A 22,246-nucleotide genomic window follows, 5' to 3' on the forward strand; every position below is an offset into this window, starting at 1 on the left:
ATTGGGGGTAGAGCATGTTCAATACAGATGCAAACCACCTTCTAAAGCACCTCTTCTCTGCTGACAACAATTGAGCTGAAATTTTTTCAAAAGCTTAGAATAAGCTAAGGTTTGAGCACATTTTTAAAAGGATAGCAAAAGGCACATACTTGATCCCAAAGAATTAGTTTCAAGCCCATCCACCAAAATATAGAAGCACTAGGGTTTAGCAATTAAATAGAAGTAAAACATTAAAAAAATGTTTACTTAACATACCTGGTAACAGCAGGATTGGGCAGCTGAAACTTTCCAAATAAAATTTAGCCTGAGGCTAAATTGTCCCACTAAGGGACATTTCAGCCCAAACATGTGAAGTTTGGCAAAGTTAAAACAACAGAAAAAAAGCTCTCCCAGTAAAAACTTGCTACCCAATTTTTCATTCAGCAAGATAATGTATATTAATTAACATGAGAATTGAAGCATTAAATAATTTGCATGGAGTCCAATTTCTGAACCCTCAGGCTTAATTTCTTATTATTGGAGAGGGTGGATACTATTTCTTCTTTGCCTGTTATTTTCCATGCTTTGAAACAGAAGAAAACTGACACTGAAACTACCTTTTTGTTTTTAGCAGGTCTGACTCACTGCAAGGCAAGTCAAACTAAGTGAAGGACATTAAAAAACCCACAATAAACATAGGTAATTCAAAGGTTAATCATATTCATCCAATGATGAATCGTATTACAAGATACATAAGGTGTGTAAACCCAATTATTTATTAATGGATTTACATGTATCAGTTTTAAAGCATTTCCTAGTGTCTGTCTCGGGCTGTGTGCTTTTAATCTTGGAAGCCCACAAGCAAGAGAGATTAAATATCTGCAACCTATAGTGAGTGCTTGCTTGTCACGTTATTGGAGAGGTTTTTTTATACGGTTAGATAACCTCTTACCTAACTGGGCTATGATTTAAATGTGCATCTGCACCAATTTTCAGATTTCGGCTTGGAAGTACTGTTACTAAATAGGCACATAGGATATAAACAGACACTGCCCAATGAGGCAAATCAGCTGTGCTGGGGTGTGTCCCAGCACGGCTAATCTGCTTCATTGGGCAAAACAGACATTATCCACTATCCCACAGGGTCAGGCCTCTGTCACACTGGGAGTGCCTGGGGTCTGATCCTGCAGGACAACATGTGGGGCACCCATCTGCAAATGGGGAAACTCTGGGTCTCCCCACTAGCAGAGAAGTACCTGAGGAATCCAAGGGTTTCCCACTTGCAGAGGTGTGCCTCGAGTCTGGACATGTATCTCAGAATTCCCCTGTTTGTAGAGTTTCCCCACTAGCAAAGGAGCACCCAGAGATGTCCAGGGTGCACATTTCTGCAAACATTGGGAAACACTATCCCCAGGGAAATCTGGTGTTTTGTCATTTGCAGAAATATATGCCTGGAGTATTTCAACTGGCTTCAGAGCTCCCAGGGGTTCAGGGACCCCATCCCACAGCATGGAGCCTCTGAACCCCTGAGAGTGCTTGCCCAGAGCCACTGGAGAGCATGGGCCGTTTGAGGCTGTCAGTGCTCTCTCACCTTAAAGCAAACAGACATGTGCCACCAAACAGTGTAACAAATTGATACCACCTATGTCATGACCACAGATGTTGGGCATTCATGGCAGAACAAGGGGCATAACAATTTTTATGGGGGCACAAAGGTAACATTTGTTTACGCCTGTAATTCATGTGGTGGCACTTGCCTACATGCTCTTTTGTCTTTACTTATGTGATGAGCAGGTACAAAGATATGTGAAACTAGACCCAGCAGGTTATGAGATGCTTTTTTCATGTTGATCCCAGCCCCCACCTCCCCCCCAAAAATTTGTATGGACATTTAATTTTGAAATAATTTTCCCCAATGCTCTACATCCAAGTGCCATGACTTACCGGATCTCCTTCTTCTCCTGAGTGTCCGGGACTGCCTTTTAGGCCTGGTTGCCCCTGAAATTAAGACAGCAAAGGAAAAGATCATCTTATTTTTTATTGCTTGAAAATATTTAACTGTTAAGGACTGTCCAGATGGAGTCCTTTATCGAGGCATGGGTAAAAGTTGGCAATGGGCAGTTTCAGTCCACAGGTTACAAATAAACTTTCTTTCATTTGTTGGCTGTATATTCACAAGCATTATTCACAAATGTTGAAGAAATGGATTCAGGGAACAGACAGCAGGTTAAATGGATACCTCTCAGGATTGGATTATCTTGATTTCTTTTGTGTATTTAATATTTATCAGAAACATACTGTCTTACTTTTCACATAGTTGGACATGTATTTATCAACAATTTGTGTAAAATTATCTCCCAGAGGTCACAGCTTTTTTCAGAAATTCTAAAAGAAATTCTTAATTGAAATTCTAGTGGATTAGACATTACTATAAAGTGTTAAATTTTGAAATATTTGTGTAAATATTTGTATGAATGAAATGTATAAATAAAACACGACAATTTTATCTAAAGTTTCGATTAAGCAATAGGAGAAAAATATTTATCTTTGATCTTCACTACTGTCTAAAACTGTGTGACAGATCTGTGATATTACTTTCTATTTAGTCTGATGTTGAACTTTATCTGATCCTTCCTGCTATAACAACATTACTCCTTACTCATTACTCTGAAGGATCCTGGCTCCTTCAGAGTGACATAAGATATATCTAACGTCTGAATACTTGTGTTTGTCTCTGACTTTCTGCATGCTTTAGAAGCCAAGTAAACTCTTATTAATACAAATAAACCAACCCAAAGGTCTAATTTTGTTCATTTTTCATAAATAGCTCCCTGATGTACTGAAAAAAGTACATGCAAATCTCAGGAGCTTTACTGAGTTTATCCTATATTCAGATTCTGACAGATTTTGCATACATATCTGTTGCCAGTGAAACCCCCAAGGGAAAAATTGCAGAACTTCCAACCCAGAGCTGGTCTCACCACTTCTTTGTAGGTTGGTGAAAATGTTTTATTTGCCTTTCTTTACCTCTAGCATGACTTATATTGTAAGTATAATTCCACAGAACCAGTCTGTGGGTGTGTGGGTGGATAATGTGATTCCTTAAATATTTATTTCCTCTAAAATTCCTGACAGTATCTTCTAAGACGTAAAACAGTTAGCATAAGTGAAAAGTCTGCTATATACATGGGGAGGATAGATATGAAGGGTGAGAAACTGGGGTAGGACTCAGTAAGCTCAATATCTAGCTCTGCCACAGACTTCCCAGTAGGACTCCGGGCAAGCCGTTCTGGATTTAAGCTTTCAAAAATTACAGGCTGCCCACCTCGAGTTATCTAAAAAAAAACCCAGATGTTCAAAGGGCATGGGGAGTCGGTGCTTTTGGGGCCCCGGGCGAGGTTTGTCTGGTTGGACACCCAGCAACTGAGTCACCCAAAATCATTTACCACATTAAATTTTAAGTTTTGATTTCTCTGTGCTTCAATTCCCTATATGTAATACAAGGTTATTAAGATCCTTTTTTCCTACTTTTTTGTCTTGTTCATTTAAAACTCTTCAGAGCAGGGGCTTCCTTTAATGGGGTTGCATAATATATAGCCGCATTCTTACCTAATCTTGGCTGGGTCCTCCAGGGGCTACCAAAATGGCCACCTATAAGTTTATCGGGGTGACCACCAGTATCTGGGGGAACGTTTGTTCACCAGAGCGCCCCAAGGGATGACAAGGTCGAACGGTCATAAAATACTACAAGACCGTTTCAGGCTGGAAATAAGGAAGAATTTCTTTACTGTCCGAGCCCCCGAGGTCTGGAACAGCCTGCCATCGGAGGTGGTTCAAGCACCTACACTGAACACCTTCAAGAGCACACTGGATGCTTATCTTGCTGGGATCCTATGACCCCAGCTGACTTCCTGCCCTTTGGGTGAGGGGCTGGACTCAATGATCTTCCGAGGTCTCTTCCAGCCCTAATGTCTATGAATCTATGGAAATACAATTAGTGATAGTAATAAGATGGGATCAGAACAGAAAAAATAATTCAACTTTTATCATCAGTCCTATGTACTAAATTGCAAACAGCAGCATCATATCAGGTAAACCTGTTTTTATCTCCTGATGGTAAAAGATCTCACAGAACAACAGCCACTAAGGATTACAAGAGATGTACTATTATTTTTTGGTATTCTGCCAAGTGAAATAAATGTAAGCAAAGGCAATACAAGATCAACCTATGCTTGAATGTTTCTAGATGTGGTTGGCTTCTTGCAGTTCCTATGAAGTATCACACAAACATTCTTACCTGCTCTCCTTTACTTCCTGGCTGTCCAACGGGACCTCTGTTTCCACTGCACTTGCAGAAAACACAGCAGCATTTCCTTTCAGCAACAACACCCTTGAAAAACAGGAAAACAACTGTGTGAGATACTTTGGTTGTCAGAAGTATCTTTCTACCTGCTACCAGCTCCACTAAGAGCCTTGTATGCAATTCAAAAGGACTAGACTGGGACCTTCTGCTAAATAAGCTAGATTCTTTCTAGCTACCTGGTTCCAGCCCTACCTGGTAGGTAGCCTGGCCCAGGTCTAAATTAGACCTGTGTCAAGACTGCTGTACTTTACACCATTTGCTCATTACTCCCAGGGACCATTCTAATCAGAAAGAAGGAGGGCTGTTAATCTTCTGACCACACTTTCTTGAGCTAGTCCTTCCTGCATTGAGACCCACAAAGTGGGAGAGCTCCAATGCCACCTACATCTATGCAGATGATGGGGTATTTCAGCTGAGGGCTGCTTCATTAATGAGAACCAGTCATATTCTGCAAAGCAGGGCAAACCTACCAGAAAAACTTGCCCTCTGAGACTATTGTGCTAATCTTAGCAGAATATCTTTATTCAATCCTTGAGGGAAATGAATAAGGCCTTTATAAGGGGTCAACTTGGCAGAAGGTAGCCAGTGGAGTCCCCCCAGGATTTGGTACTTGGGTCAGTGTTTTTCAACATCTTCATTAATAATTTGGATGTGGGGGTGAAAAGTACACTAGCAAAGTTCACCAGAGACGTTAAGCTGTGGGGAAGTGTAGGTATGCATCAGGATAGGCTGACAATCCAGGCAGAGCTAGATAAATTAGTTAGATGCGTGGACCAGAACCAGATGCTGTTCAACACTGAGAAGCATAAAGTGCTCCACCTGGAAAGGAAAAATCTGCAACAAACTTACAGGCTCAGAGGTGCTACGCTAGATAGCACCACGTCCAAAAGGGACCTGGGGGTTATAATTAACCATAGAATGAATATAAGCCACCAGTGTGATGCTACAGTTAGCAGAACAAACAATACACTGGCATACATCAAGCAACGCATCTCAAGCAAAACTAAGGCACTTATTCTCCCACTCTACTTGGCATTGGTAGAGGCTGCAGCTGAAGTAGCGTATCCAGTTCTGGGCTCTGCACTTCAAGAAGGATGTGGAAAAGCTTGAGAGAGTCCAGAGAAGAGCCACTCATATGATTAGAGGCCTGAAGAGCAAGCCATACGATGAAAGGATGACAGTTAAGGGAATGTTCAGCCTAGAAAAGAGTAGATTTCAGGGGGATTTGGTGGCAGCTTACAAATGTATCAGAGGTGAGCATCAGGGGCTAGCTGAACAGTTCTTCACCAAAGTGCCCCAGGGGAAAACCAGCAGCAAGAGTCATAAACTCCTAGAAGAAGGTTTCAGACTGGATATAACTTCTTCACAGCTCGTGTGACCAGACTTTGGAATAGACTCCCAGCAGGGGTGGTGCAGGCACCTACCTTGGAGACCTTCAAAAGGAGACGGGATACACACTTTGTTCAGTTATTTAACCTCAGCAGTTTTTCCTGCCCAGAGCAGGGGGACTGGACCCGATGATCACCCACGGTCCTTTCCAGCCCTAAATTTCTGTGAATTCGTAAAGGCCTTAATCTGAGATCTAACTAGACACACTGATGCTTCTGTGAATGACTTACCACGTACTTGGACAGCAGGTTCATAATATTTCTCATGCCAATATTTAACTGAGTACTATATTCAAATCCTTTTCCAAATTCAATGAACTGAAGCTCGTGAATGTTAGAGGCTCCTTCCAGAGCAATGGTTATCAGTGCATCCAATCCTGTTTAAGAACATTAATTACCAATGTAAGAAAGTCCTACATTTATCCAAGAAAAAAACCTTTATTCAGTTGATAGGAACCATGGGCACATAATGTAATCTTATCATAAGGGTATAAAATAAAGGTCATAGATTACAGCATACAATTTATTTCTCATTTTTGCACTTTACTGTGATCAGTCCATAATTAATGTATGGAAAATAAATGGCTGAAAATGGGCATGTTTACATGCACTGATTTAAGGTGCTTTGGCCTGATATAAGGTGCATTAAGGGCACAAGTACATGCTCTTAATGTGCCTTAAAAATGGTGATTTTAGGTTATTTAAAAGCAGGTATCAAATTTAGGTGTGAATCGCAAAAATACATTAATGCATATGTAGATGTGCTAATGCTGTATATGGACTGACTTGGGACTAACTTTAGTCCCATGTCAGTCCGTGCACATGACGTTAATGTATTTTAATGCGTGCATGAGTAGATGTGAGCCTAAATCACTTTAATGAGCATTAAATTTAGGCACACCTAAATGCATGTGTAGACATGCCCGATGTCAATCAATAATCAGTAGCAGTCTAGTAACAAATTCGAACAAATTTGAATAAAGCATGACCTTCAAAGACAGTGTCACTGTCAGTAGTGCTGTACAAAACTTTGGTCCCTCATTTGATTCGGCAGAGATTCGACCTGATTCGGTGGCCAAATCTCCAAATCCTAATTGAATCAGGAAACCCTCTAATCTCTCTGAATCAAGTCGGAACCTTCTGAATAGATTTGGAGAGATTTGGAAAGTTTTGGATATTTGGACACAGACACACCTTTAAATGTTTTTTCTACATACTTCAAGGTACCAGGCGGCCCGTAAATGCTGCAATGCTGGGGCAGATGGAGCATCCCACAGGACCATGGGGGGGTCCCCAGCGCACTTAGCAGTAGACCCAGAAATGGATAAGAAGCACTTTTGGTCCACTTCAGCATCCGCAGGGGCATATGGGGGGGAAGACCCACCCCCCAAGCTCAGCAACTGGTGCCTCCTGGGTTTGGGAGGGCAAGCTGAGGAGGCACGGGGGGGCCCCACCGTGTGCTCCCCAGTGTACCGGAAGTACTTCCAGTCCACTTCCAAGTTCGCTGCCGAGCATGTAGGGGGCCACACCATGCTCCTGTGGGACGCTCCAGTATTGCAGTGATCACGAGTTGTACCTGGTGCCTTGAGGTATATAGAAAAAACATTTAAACTTGTGTCTATCTCTGAATCGCTGATTCTCTGAATCGGCATTGAATCTGCGTATTCAGCCAAATTGAATCTATGACAGTGATTCGAATCAACTAATTGAATCACTGTCCCCAACTCGGGCTAAATCTGAATTGAATATGGCCCATTTCATACACCCCTAATGGTCAGCACAGTTATTCACAGGACACATTCTTAACCTCCCTGAAAATTTTTTTCCTAAAAAATAAAGTCTTTTTACTGAAATGAGTATAAAAAATGAAGAGAAACACATGTTGGGCTAGATCTTTATCTTATTTAAATGCACCAAAGAAATACAATGAAAACAAAGGAGACAGACTGATCCATGATGAGCTGGGCCATAAAGGTAATTGAGAAGACTGTTGAGTTTAGATTGCTTTGTCTTTGGCAGTGCTGAAATGAGCAATACAAGAGGTGCTGAAAGGTTGGATTGTACTTTGGAATGTTATTTGCAATGCATGGCTGAATGTGTAATATGTAAGCGTCTAACCCGAGGATGCTGGCCGGGTTTAGAGACATTACTAGTACTACATCCTGGTGTTGTTCTGGCTGCCTGTCATTAGTCAGGACAGTCACTTGTCATTTTGTGTACCGGCAGCTGTGCTCAGTCATGTTGCTCAGTGTGCTTCCTCATATGATGGGATAAACTGGGTTCTTGTAGATTTCTCTTAAGTCACCTAGGGCTTCATCTGAAACCCAATAAAGTTAAAGGAAAAAAATCCTATCAATCTCAGTAGGCTTTGGATCACATCTCTACAATTTCAGCCAACTTACTTGCCACATTTTGTTGTTACCTGTTCAGCCCTAAGGAATCAGCAATACAAACAAATTATGATGATATAGGAAAACAGAAATGGAAAACAGAAACAATAAATCACACCAACATTGTAAGACAAGAAGTAGCTCTGGTGATAGACTTAAAATGGACTTAAAAGTATAAGGGGAGGGAAAAAAAGCAAAGCAGGCAAGTATTTATCCTAAACTGGAGAAGTACTTCTTCAATAGAAGTATCATTTATCTACTGCAAAATATATCTACTGCATATCTGGATACAATGGCCAGAAGTTTCCAAAGGAGCTTAACCCCATGCATAGGTCCAGAGAGTTGAAAGAGCCTGACTTATTTATATGCCTAAGCAATTGGCCAGTTTTAAAACAGCTCATCAGACTGGGTGCATGCAAGCAGTTTTGAAAGCCTGGCCCTCAATTATAGTTATAAGTGGGACCACATCCTTTTGGAAAATATACCCCAGTTGCAAGTACTGAACACTTCCATGCTTTTACATTTGTTATTTGACACTGTATCACTTGGGGATGAATATGGGTCATTACATCTGTACTCATATTTTTTAAAAACTTCATTGCAGAGCAAATGTTGACAAACACAGTTAGGATTTAATAATCAGATCATGGTGGGACTCTCTCTAGCAGCATGTGTTCTAGTACATCAGTTGCAATGCAACTACTAAAAAGGGGAAATATAGACATGATGAAACAGGACCTGATTTTTCAGCTTTTGAGATGAGTAATGCAATTATTGATTTTTAAAAATAGTCTCAATATTTTCATTCTATAAACTACCTTGTTTTCTGAGTTCTTCTGATTTTCGCTCAAGTACTTCCACCTTATCATCCAAGCCATCTGAAAAAACAAGCATCACCTAAGGAAGAACAGAGAGTTTGAAAAAAACAGGTCAGAAACAGGATGGTCTTTTTCTTGAAGTTATTTTGGGATAAAGAGCTACATTACCTTACTTCGTCTTTGATCATCATTCTTGTTTCCAAATGTTTGCCAAAGCAACTCCAGGAAGCTGACATCGAGATGGGATGCCCCATTGACCACAACATTTTTCAGGCTGTTTAGGATTTCTTGACTATCAATGAAGAATTTTGAGGGCACAGGCTGGTCTGTGTTCTTCACTTGAACCGCCACACTGCTCTGTGCACCTGTCTCTTTACTGCAGCTCACGCTGCTTGGGGATGTGAGGGCTCTCAGAATCTCCTGAAGATATGATGTCAGCTGGGGCTGTCCATGAAACAAATTATGTCCTCGCTGTTGTGAAGAGATATCAAATCCCAGGACGATATCCACAAAACAAACTATTTCAGGGTAGTGTGAAAAAGAAAATAGGTTAATTAACTTGCGCACTATTTTGAGGGGTGGAAAAGATGCACTTAAGACAGATGCACAGAAATCAAGGTTCAGATAAAGAAATCACTTTCTTTTTCTCGATTACATTGGTAATCAATTGGAGCCAGTTAAACTTTACTGTTTTGAAGTCAAAGGAAGCTTTGCAATTTACTTAAATAGAAAAGCAAGGTTTAGTTTTATGTTATTCCCTACTCTCAGCTATACCTAGGAAAATTAAAACTTAATATTTTCATTGTGTGTTGTGGTTTAAAATGCTTTAAAAATTCATAAATGATATCCTACTTGGTATACCTAGAAGCAAGGTAGAAACTTATGTTTCACATCCATGTCAGTACTAGTAAAGAGGCTGAAGCAATTTAAGCCAAAGTGATTTAAAGCAATATTTTGAAATATATTGTTTGAAACATATCGCTTATAAAAATAATTTAAAACGATGGGCTACTACAGCTTTTTATTGAAACTTATATTGCACTAAATAATAAATGGTGCTTGTTTAAATGGCACTACAGCTGGAGTGTCCTCTCTGAATTTTGCAAAACTGCCATATGCAAACAAAACACCCCTCCAACATATTGAAAAATAAAAACTCGACCCTTGAAGCTTACTGCCTTGAGTAAGCCTTGAGTTTACTACTAGTGCTGTGTGAAGCTTCAGGTTCTGATTCGATTTGGAGGAGATTTGGCGCAATTCGGTGGTCAAATCTTTTACTCCAAATCAAATGAGGGGACCAATTAAAAGGTCCAAATCAATTTGAAGCTCTCCAAATCAATTCAGAAAAGATTTGGACAGCTTCAGTGATTCAGGCAGTCCTCGCTTGCTGCAGCAGGGAGCTGGACCTGGACCCCATGCCGGTAAGTAGGGGGTGAAGGAGGGGGGGCTGGAGGAGGAGGGAAGGGACCATGGGGGGACCCTTGTCAGGCTCCATTCCCTGCCTGCTCTCCCAGCCCCCCGAGCACCCTCCGAACCGCACCTGCTCTCCCAGCCCTCCCCATGGCTGCTCTACCTGCCTCAGCTCCTGGTTGTTTAAAAAAAAAGCCCCACTCACCAGCTGCTGCCGGGTGGGGGGCAAGCCCCGCTGCCCACCACTGCATGGGGGGCTCTGCCACAAGCCCCCAACCCCCACCTGCACTCTCAGGCCCCCCATGGCTGCCCTGTCTGCCCAGGCTCCCGGCCCTTTAAAAGAAAAACAACCCCCCCTGCAGCAGACTTGGGGTTTCTGGGGACCCATGGCAGAGCCCCCTGTGCAGTGCAGTGCAGTGGGGGGCAGCAGGGGTTGTCCCCCTCACTGCTTGGCTGTTTTTGTTTTTTTTAAAGAGCTAGAGCTGGGGCGGGCAGGACAGCCATGGAGGGAGGGGGGGAGGTTCATGGCAGAACCACCCCCCACCTTGTGCAGCATGGGGCAGTGAGGGACAGCGAGGATCACCTCCCACCTAGCAACAGACGGTGAGTGCGGCTTTTTATTTAAAAAGCTGGGACCTGGGGCAGGCAGGGCAGCCTTTGACAGGGCAGGGAGGGCGGACGGGGGGGTGGGGCCTGTGTGATTCGGAGATTCAGCAGCAGCTGAATCTACTAATCGGATTCAGCAGAATCAATTCCAGACAGTGATTCGAATCACCGAATTGAGTCACTGTCCCCCAAATCTGAATCCGAAGCAAATACAACTGCTACGCACAGGCCTATTTAGTACTGCCAATCATACAGGTGGTCTGATTAAAAAATTACCAACAAAAATCCTTGCCTTAAACTTTCAGGACATTTATGAAACTTACTGTGAACTTGTATATAGGACCAAACCAACATTTTCAAAACAGGAGCTTGGCGTTAGGCTCCTAAGCCCACACCTAAGTATTCCAATCAGTAATATTTCACTAACACAACTTAGAAATAGCAAGAAATAGAAAATTCAAATCTTGCTTGTTTAAAATTCCTCAGTGAGACTAGAAACCAAAATAAGTTTAAAGATAGTTAATTCTAATGGTGGGACACAGACAAGAAGCTGGAAGTGAAATTCATGTTTCCCTCTGATTCATACTTACTTGCTTTATCCTTTTCACAGAAGTCATCAGCTAACCTTTTCTTGAGGCTTCTCAGCTGAGTAACATCAGTAACACTGTATTTCCTCTTGTCTGAAGGGCCAACTACTTGGCTAAGCAGTGGATGATTTATCTTTCCAACGCCTATAGCATATATTTTAATTCCTTTATTTCTCAGCATTTCTGCTGGACCAGCAACTTCATCACGTGAGTTCCCACTAGCGATTATCAGCAACCTTATGAAATTCTCATGCATGCTTTCATTTCCAATCATTTCAAGGTAATGGTCTATTTTCTTAAGTGCAGCTCCAAAAGATGGTGTTATTTCATTTTTTCCCTCCCTTTTCATCCTTTTGATTGTATTCTCCACTGCTATTTTGTTTCGAGAGTCATCCGGGTTGAGTTCTTCCTTATATATACTGCTGTACTGAGCAAGGCCAACTCGAAAATGTTCAGAACTGTTGACATAATTGACAACATCGCTCATGAAATCCTGCATTAGGCTGAATTCCATTATTGGGATGCTGTTAGTGTCAACCAAGAAAACTAGACTTCCTTTAATTTTGCATGCTGTAGTGAGAAAAAGGAAAGTTAATTTATTATTTATATGGCTATCAAAATATATCAGAAGCCCACAGATGGATACAAAGAGTTTATATGAAAAAAGAGGTAAGGTTAGACAGGCAAGGACGTACACAACATAAAGGTGGAGAGCAGGGCAAATCATATATTTGCTTTGGTAGTTCTGCATTAGTGTGGCTGATTTCATTTTTTATGTGATATATATATTATATTTGGATAGAAGTGATCATAACGTTATGCTTGTCCTTACTAAACACTAGTATGTAACCAGGACTAACAGTTTTCACTCAAAAGCTCTGAAGGAACTCAAATGTCAAATTGCAGCACATTTGGGAATAACATATAACCTATCTTCACAAATAGTCTTTGGCTTGTGCCAACAAAACATTTGCCTCCCAATGGGTGTCAGAGGTGATCCTGGGAACTACAAAGCAGTCAGTCACACTTCTATCCCTGGCAAATTGGTAGAATCTATAATAAAAATAAAATCAGTAGTCACATGAACAAATATGATATACTAGGGAACAGTCAGCCTGGTATTTGTTAAGGGAAATCCTGTTTTACCAATCTACTGGCATTATTTGAGCATGTTAATAAATTCATTGACAAGGAGTTCTAGTTGACAGTATATATTTAGAGTTTCAAAAAAGCTTTAGACAAGGTCTCTCAAGAAAGGCTCCTTAAAGAATTTAGTTGCTATGGGTTTGGTATAGGTTCTTTTGTGGACTGAAAGCTAGTTAAAAGACAAGACACAAAAGATAGGGTCAAAAATGGTCATTTTTTGAGGGTAGAGGAAGGTCAATAGTGGGGCTGCTCAGAGATCTGTGATGGGTCAGGTTTTGTTCAATATTTTCATAAATGACCTGGAAAAGGGAGTGCATAGTCAAATCAGGAAGTTCTCAGATGATACTAAATTGTTCCAGATGGTCAAGATGGTAAGAAGCGAGCTGCAGTGATGTCTCACAAAACTAAATGAGTGAGCAAAGAAGTGGCAGACGGTCTTCAGTGTTGATAAGTGCAAAGTCATGTACATGGGGAATACAAAAACCTCCTCTATATGTATGCAATGCTGGGATCTGAGGTAGCAAATACATGCAGCACTTCAAGGCTGCAATCTCAGTCATGGCTAGAGTGAGATGCAGAAACCCTTTCAAAAGAAGGGTGTTATAAGCCACACAGAACATACAGGGAGAAGCAAAGGGGGTTCTGCACCTACACTGAATAGAGAGGAACTTGGAGGGAATTTCAGCCTCAGCGACATGAACTTTTTTGCCAGGACCAACAGAACCTACAGGTGCTTTGCAGTTTGTCTTCAAGTAGTTGGGTGGATTCAAAAGATACAACAAGCAGTAGGTTTCAGGAGCCCTGAACTTCCTTTGGATTGCCTCTAAGGCAGTTAGAAATTTCCATGGTAACTGAAGTGCTGCAAAAAAGGCCTGACTGATCTAGTCCTAGTAAATTATCTTCTGACTGAGACAGTGTCTAAATGTTTATACAGACTTATCAGGTGCCGTTGAAGCTAGCTACTGAAACGTCCACAGTGCCTGCCTCTGAATTGTTTTACACCTGTCATATTCCTGAATATCCAAAGAGATTGCTGGACAACAGCATTCCAGTGGTCCCATCAGATTTACCAGAAGTACTTCCTTTGTCATTCATTACTTACTATTTGCCATTATTTATGCTCTTGTTAAAAAGTTAGCTGCCCAATCCATGATGCAGATATAATATCACGCAATTTACATAATGAACACAACAGCACATGTGTGGACTTTACATTAGATAGGTGGCACTACATGTGAACTGTACAGAAATTCAGGACAGTTAGATCGGTCTAAAAATGGTTAACTCAATCTTAGTTCACTGCACTCCAAGGCGATCTAACTTAGCTCAGGTCCAGCATGACTGATCTAATGGAGCTTCTGCACAGTTCACAATGCAGCCCAAGTGCTAGGAAAGCCCAGCTGCTGGCCCTAGGCCAGGGCTGTTCTTTTCCTCCCCTATCCTTGGTACTGGGCTATTTTTTGCTGCTCCCACAAAGGACAACCCCCCTCCCAAAAAAAAAAAATCCTCCCAGCTATTCCCAGTGCTAGCTTTATCAGCTGCCAGGAACCGAGGAAGTAAGTTGGGATGTGGAGAGGGGCAGGCAGGATCGAGGGGTAGGTTCACCAGGGAAGATGTTTGTTTGGGGGTGGCAGGGTCAGGGAGGCTAAAAATAGCCACTGGGCCCAAGGGGTGGGGAAGAGAGTCACCCATCCCTCCAACCCCCCCTGAGAGCCCCTATGATCCTGCCAAAATCTTCTGGACCCCAGAAACCCCACTGCAGACCCCACCGCCCCCCTGATCCTCCCTGCAGACTCTGCCTGCCTCTCTGATCCCTCACCATGGACCCTGTCTGCTTCCCAATTACTCTGCAGACCCCACCTGCTCCCCTGATCTTCCTGTGGACCCCCGATCACTCTCCCAAGCTTGCTTCACCCCCACTCCATTGCCCCTCATCCTGACTTACCTTAGATCAAGTGGTTATTTTTAACTTGATCTAACCTCCCCAAATATCTGTACGCAGGCATAATGAACAGAAAAAAGCACAAAAACCCCCAAAGGCTGAAAACTGTTCATATGGGCTATTGTGAAAGTGAGTAAAGCGGGTATGAAAATACTACCAAGCTGGAATTCTCAATTCAATGGTAACCTTATCAGGCTATGGGGCTACAGCATGCCCCACCACCTGAGTTCACAGCCATTACGCCAGCCTGAAAGAGCCTCAATGAAGCTGTCCCAGACTCATTCTTAGCATGTGGTCTTAGGTCCAATGGAGAGCAAGTGGAAGTTAGGGCTTCTCTCTTTGCAATATGATATAGTGCTTTGTAATATAGTAATGTAATTGTTCCCCAATGAGTAAAGCAATTGAACAAAACAACTATAGATACAATTACATATGTAAAACAAAAACTTTCCTTTTTGCCCAGAATACATTTGTTAAATAAGAAAAGAATACCAAAGATAGCTATTCATTCTAGCCAAATTGGCAAATGATTTTAACATTCAAGGCATGCGTCTTATCTTTGTTATAAAATGATAAGAAAAGTCTACCATGAATAGAACAGTAAACACTTACGTGGTTTTGGATTTTCACATACTTCTTTTGTTAAATTAAAGGATATGTCTTTGAGCCCATCAAATGTATCCACATAGAAGCATTTGTTTTCCTCTCCTGCCATCATGAAAAGTTCCTCATAATTTGCTTCTTTTATTCCAACTGCATAGATAATAATTCCTCTGTCCCTTAATTTCTGGGCTTCATCAAGAAGTTCATTCTTATCATGAGATTTGCCATCAGTTATCACTATAAGAATCTGTGGAACTCCGTCACTCATGCGACTGCCGCGTGCCCTAGTGAACAGACTGTGTGAATGCTTAAGTGCCATGGCAGTGTATGTTGTATCTCCTATAAGTTCGTCTTTCTGGATAGCATCAATAATTTCAGATTTTATACTGTATGTATTAAGGTAAAAATTTGTTATTGGGGTATTAGAATATTTTACAGCTCCAAACTGAACTCCGTCTGGGCCAACATCGGATTTGTTCACCAAGGCAATCATGAAGTCTTTCATGGTCTTGAATTCTGTTTCACCTATGCTTCCAGAACTGTCTATGACAAACACAATATCTAAACGTTGTATTCTTTTGCATTCTGTAAAACAAACAAATAAAAAACCATGTCAAATCCTGTCAACTTTTTTATGCCAGTCCATTTATATTCTAGCAAAGCTTGTGAATTTGGAACGCTTTTTTTTTTGTACCACTGACTCAGCCATCTAGTATGGCTAAGACCAAAATTACTTTTTCAGTGTGTTCTGTAGTCTAAGTGATGAGGAAAATAAATGGTCTGTGATATAGCTGAGCATGCTTGGGTGGTCACATCAGGGGGTTTTTTTGTAGTCTGGTGCCTTCTGGCTTTAATATCTATGAAATCTGTATCAAAATAGAATGCAAAAGTACTTACTTTCTTTCCATATCATATACTTGAATATCATTGAAACTAACCACATTTCAGTCACTTTTGCGCATGCTGCCTCTTCTACACAGCTTTTGGAACAGTAGCTAATGTAGTCGATGCATATTCTACTATAGCCTGTACCCATAGAACCCTATAGAAATGAATGAAGTTCCACATGTATCAATCCCCGCAAAAATAGTCCGGGGGTCTGTGTTCTTTGGATCTATTGCAATTTTTTTTTCTTTTTGTAGTCAAGACAGTCATCACCTTTACTAACTTTAGAGCCTAAGGACTTCTCCCTCTTCTGTCAGAACACAAGCCCCAAGACTCCATGTTGCTGTGACCAAAAAAGGTCTGAATGAGACTCATTGTAAAGCCCATACTGTTAAATTAAATCAATATTAATAGGAGGGGGATCACTAGCCACTACCTGATTAACATATAAATGAAAAGGATATTATAATCCTTTAAAATGTATCTGCTATGTCATGAGCAGAAGACAAGGCGCATCTACACAAGATGCTTTACTGTGAAGCAGACTAATTTGTTGCACAGTAAAGTATCACTATCTACACACGCATGGCAATTAGGGTGCAGTAGACTAATTTACTGCACAGCCAAATATTCCAGTCAGATGCAACTGGTATCTGGCAGCACAGTAAATTACTGCACATAAATGATGTGTAGACAGTGACATCAGGATTAGTTTACTCTGGTTCAGTTTGAGCCAGAGTACATTCACTCCCATTAAATGCACATGTAGATATGCCAACACAATAGCAGGTATGGACCTCTGATCTTTATTAGACTTCTCTCCCTTTGCAACAGAAAACATGTCTTTTCTGCAATCAGATATACTGGTTGTGTCTGCATGAGATACTGACTGTGCAGTTGTTACTGTGCAGTCATTTAGTACTTGCATATTAAAGTATAAACTGCACAGTAACCAGAGATACTGCGCAGTAGCATCCCCGAATGGCTTTTTGGTGATGCTGACTTCTCAGTAGCTCGTTAGAACTGTGCAGTAGCTCGTTACTACTGCACAGTAGTGTCACATCACACTTCATGCCATGTGATGTATTGCACAGTAGAAACAAGCTACAGAGTAGTAGTAATTAGCTATTGCACAGCCAGCATCTCATGTAGATGCAGCAACAAAGCATACACACTGTAGAGCTCAGTTTCTCCGGCCTCTGAAAAAACTGGTAGATGCACTGTGACTGGTATATGCAATATGGGCCATCACATTGCAGTTCCATGTAAAGACCCAGGTATGGTTTGGCTCTAGCTTTTTAGAAGTAAAATAATTTGAAATATTGAATATACTTTTCATTATCTGCATCTTGTATCTTGTTTTTATTTCACTGAGGCGATGAAGTAGGGTGTTTTGTTTATAATTAGTATCCAGTCAATTCTATTTTTCAGGTTCTTATATTCAAATGTAATGCTTGGGTGAAAGCTACTTCAAGATTAACATACCATATACTACTCTGTGGGCACATCTACATGAAACACTTAACTGTGCATTAGCACAGTTTACTGCAAAGTAAGCATGTGGGTCTACATGTGCACATGCTTACCACACAGTAAACCCCCTTCATTCCAAGTAAATTTCCTACCTGCAAATCAAGTAGCAAATTTACTCGAGATTAGTAATGGGGCAGTAGCACTCGTGTAGATACCTGACCAGAAGCAAAATCTGCCCCTGGTGAGCTGTCTACCGGGGGCAGGAGATAGTTCCTTGCCCTTGGGAGCTGCTTGCTGCCAGGGTGGGTTCTGCCACAAAAGCCCAGGCAGAGACTACGTCCCCCTGCTATGACAGCAGGGAGCTCCAAGACCCCTGCTCTGAGATTATGATCTTTATCTCCCAGCCCCTGCTCCGCCATTGAGATTAGGGAATGCGGGGCTGGAAGATCCTTATCTCCCAGTGCCGGCTCCATGACCACGGGGCCAACGTTGGGAGATAAGGGTTTCCCAGCACTGGCCCCGCAGTTGTGGAGCCAGCATTTGGGGATAAGGATCTCCTAGCACTGACCCCGTGGTAAGGGTCTCCTAGTGCCAGCTCTGTGATTGTGGAACTGGCTTTGGAAGCTCTCTTCTGGTGCGGGCAAGCGTGGAACTAAGGAGCTTGTTCCCTGCTCAGCTCTGCGCTGATGGAGCTGGCCAGGGAACAAGCCCTCCAGCCTGCTTCCTCCCTGCCCCCCCCAGCTCCACACTCATGGACCTGGCAAGGGAACAAGCTCCCCCGCAGCTGGACCCCCTCCCCACCCCCCCAGCTCCACAGGGAACTGGCCAGGGAACAAGCCTCCCAGCTCTATAATGATATGCAATAGCTCTGAGTTTCTGTGGGAATTCTTTCCACAGTCTTTGCTGGCCATCAAGAAAGCTTTGTCTTCTGCCAAGGTGAGTTTTACCTTTATTTTAGAAAGTTCCATGATGCACAGAAGCAAAGTTGCTGACCACTGTCTTCATGACGGGACTTCGGTCTAGCATTTAGGTATCTGTGGCCCAGAATATTATATGGAACTGACCATGTAAAAAGTTCAATTAAGTTCCTAAGCATGCCCAGTGTCAAGTAGTGGTTTTCAGAACATGGATCAGATTCAACTTCACAAGCATTTAGTTCACTCTAATAAAAATGATGTGCCCCCATGTGAATAAAACTTCTTATCACTTAGAAAACATTATACTATTCTTTTGATTCAGCCCTCACCCCACCCGCCTTAAGAAAACAAAAACCTGGAGTTAAAATATCATGGTGAAACTGTTTCTATTGAACTTAGAGTACATAAAGCAATGCTTTCACAAAATATATATAGGGAAAATTTTCACCTGTCTCTTAAGTCTATGGATCCTTTTGTAAATAGTTGCATTCTTTTCACAAAGGAAAACAATCAGATGCTTCTTTCACACCTAAGCTAAACAGCAATCTAGCTCAATGTTTTAATTTATTGCTATGGGCAGCTGCCTCTCTTTTCATCCTACAGGTTGCTCCCTGAGGGTGCCTATACAAGAGCACAGAGGCTGCTCCAACACAACGGAATTCCAGTGCATTGGGGCTAGAATTCTAGCGTGGCCATTACCATGCTCCAGCAGCCTCCTGCATCTTGTGCATCAGCATCCCTGTGCTTAAAAATGTTGGCGGGATGCTTGAACTAAAGCTTGTTCGATGAGCTTTAGTTCAAGCACTCCCCACTGCCATTTTAAAGCACAGGGATACTGATACACAAGGCGCGGTGGCACTTTAATTAGGATGGTTCTCAGAGCCACTCTAATTAAAGTGCTGCTCCTGCCCCCCCCCCCGCTCCTGTAGCACGTGTAAAAGCGTTCCTGGATTTTCTGCCAGAAGAATAAGCTATATTCTGTACAGGCCAAATTCTTTCAACCTGGTTACAAATGCACAGGCTGAAAATGTAGCCCAATGTTCTGTGCATATTACTGCAAAATTTATAATGGCTCCTTCAGTACATGCTATATCTTAATACTCCACTTACAGATACCTTACATAAAGAGATGCTGTTCAATCTACCAGGTGCAACAAGTTTTAATCCACCAACAACATTACTTGTAATTTATAAGATGCATAATGCTTGAAGTAGCACTTATAAAGCAGAACTAATACATCAAGCAGAACTAATACATTTTCAGTGCTTCCACTGGACCTACACTGTAGTTAATATACAACAGTTATCATGAAGAGTGTACATTACTCTCAATCAATTTCCATCCATTTCCTCTACTGCTTCTCCCAATACATTTTTTTGAAGGTTGGGCTTAAACAAAGGAAGGTCTGAAGTACAATGGGACTGAACCGTATTTGAAAACCAAACTGGCAAAAGCTTTTAAATATTGTTCCTAATCCTCTTAAATATGGATCCAACAAAATTGGTTTCCAATATTAATTTACTGGTTAGCTTGGAGAGGAGCCAAACTTCTAGAAAATAAACCATACCCTGGTCTTTTTAGGGTTTCAGTGTAAATGATACATTTCTCAGGAAAATACAATCTCATAGGGCCTGATTCATCCAGTATTTACAAGTTGGTCTTCTATGGAAGATCTTCAATAGAAGCTGCACCTCTGTAAAGAGGACAACATTAGACAGAAAGTGCAAATGAGAATCAGTCCCTGAAATCCCTTAACTTAGCCAGAACTGCTGGAAGGACCCTAGGTATAAGTACAGTAAATGCTTCTCAGCCTTAATGCACATGTTATTGTATGTATTATATTTTAAAGATTTTGACATTTCTATTACCTAAGAAATATAATAGCTTTGAAAACTCATTGGTTAGGCCTTCTGGTAAGGTGACCTACCTTTGTTTAAGCCCATACATCTCATCCTTGTATACCTCTGCACAACAAGCTGACATTCAGAGGGAAAGATGCTCTTTTTTTATTCTTCATTGAAACAGATGAGTTCATGATCTAAACTGCTGCCACCCAAACACACAGAGATCAAGGTGAGGTACTAGAAACTTCAGTACTTACCGTCAGGAAGATTGCATACCCCAAAAATGATATTGTTTTCTATGTGCTTCAGCGAATCAAAATTTTCAACATAATAAACAAATTCAGGCTTCCCAGAAATCTCTTCTAGCTGAGTTTTATTTGCATTAAAAACTCCAACTGAGTAAATAATAATGCCATGCTGTCGTAGGGCTGTTGCTGGTTCTTTTACTGCATCTTGCGCTTCACCATCGGTGATCAGGATGAGAATTTTTTTGACATTGGGACGTGCTCCTTTGGAAGACTGGAAATACTGAGCCACAAATGTCAATGCATTTCCAGTTAGTGTATTTTGATTTATAAGATACATTCTATCAATAGCACTAACAATATCGCTTTTGGAAGAGTATTGGCTGAGCTGGAACTCTTCCTTGGGAACATCACTGAACTGGACAACCCCAACTTGCACTTGGCCCGTGCCAATGTCAGATTTGTTCACCAGTTCTCTCATAAAGCTTTTCATTTTGGCATAGTTTTCATCTCCGATACTCCCAGAACTGTCGACCAGGAACATGATGTCAGCTTTCATTTCTTTGCAGGCTACAGAAGAATTTGTTTAAAATTAGTATAACCCAGGTTATATTTTTAATTAAAACATGATAGGGAAAGAATGGCGGAGGAGAATTGGCACATGGAAGAATAAATGGGTACATATATGTGCTGCCTGAAGGATAAATGTGTTGTACAAAAATGACGTCCCCCGTTACATTTGGTTACAGTTGCTACCTACTTCATTATTAGATTCCACTGAGGGGGAAGGGGAGGAGCAGAGAGAAATAAGGTGAAATGACCACCTGAAATGCCATAGTGGTTTTTGGACGAGGCAGCTGCAAGGAGATCCCTGCAGCCCACCAGGCGGCATCAGTGGAGCTACCAAATTTCTGGGTTTAGCTGGGACAGTCTCAACTTGAAAAAAGGGTACCCAGGCATTCCCAAACTTTGTTAAAAATTAGTGATTTTGTCCCAAGAAGATGAATATATTACACTGCTGAGTAACTTATACCACGCCAGGATGGTATACAGCAGTGCATGGAGACAGCTATATACCTCCCAGTTCAAGAGGTAGCCCTGACAGACTAGGTGCAGCCCGCTTCAGGGCAGTGCCTGCAGCATCACTCTCTGGTAGTACCAGGCTATAAACAGACAACCAGCTGGATTTGCACTTAAGCATTTTATCTCACAACAAACCCCTTAGAGAGGGCCTCTACAGGGGGACAAGCCTATTATTCCACATTAAGTACCTGTGAATGGTATGAATTAACACTGCCTCAGAATCACCAGGGCTAAGTTGAATTAATTGTCCCATGTGTAAATAATGACTGTGCCATATCTGTTTGGAGGGGAGTCATATCCCAGATCAATCTGAGCTGCATTAAACAAGTTGTCTGGTTTTAGCCCAACTGCCTTATTTAAGGCTTCTGTCATTATTTCAGATGTGTGTCCTTATGTGTGCGAAAACATCTGGGCTGATGGAAGATGTCAAAGGGCTGACAGCCCTGCTACAGCTTAAGTAAAATACCAGAGAAGAGCTGAGCACATATAACTACATGCATGCGAGAGCTGTATCTTGCAGTTTGTTGTGTAATTCACTTCCACTTAAGCAAAATAAATCATTTTCA

At 41.6% G+C, this 22,246-nt stretch overlaps 1 protein-coding gene across 1 annotated transcript in view; it reads right to left on the reverse strand.

The window, feature by feature from the left end:
• LOC149864632 (collagen alpha-6(VI) chain-like) overlaps positions 1-22,246 on the reverse strand; it is a 72,563-nt gene that overhangs the window by 43,140 nt on the left and 7,177 nt on the right. The window contains exons 5-12 of the mRNA XM_090049795.1: positions 20,610-21,167; positions 15,242-15,817; positions 11,545-12,111; positions 9,107-9,456; positions 8,939-9,017; positions 5,962-6,107; positions 4,277-4,369; positions 1,924-1,977 (exon numbers count right to left, since the gene is read on the reverse strand). Coding sequence (XP_089905921.1) covers positions 1,924-1,977; positions 4,277-4,369; positions 5,962-6,107; positions 8,939-9,017; positions 9,107-9,456; positions 11,545-12,111; positions 15,242-15,817; positions 20,610-21,167 — 2,423 coding nt within the window. The remainder of the gene's footprint in view (positions 1-1,923; positions 1,978-4,276; positions 4,370-5,961; positions 6,108-8,938; positions 9,018-9,106; positions 9,457-11,544; positions 12,112-15,241; positions 15,818-20,609; positions 21,168-22,246) is intronic.

Source organism: Crocodylus siamensis, chromosome 5 (genome assembly GCF_052110815.1).
Source record: "Crocodylus siamensis isolate JL-2025a chromosome 5, ASM5211081v1, whole genome shotgun sequence".
Taxonomy (NCBI): domain Eukaryota; kingdom Metazoa; phylum Chordata; order Crocodylia; family Crocodylidae; genus Crocodylus; species Crocodylus siamensis.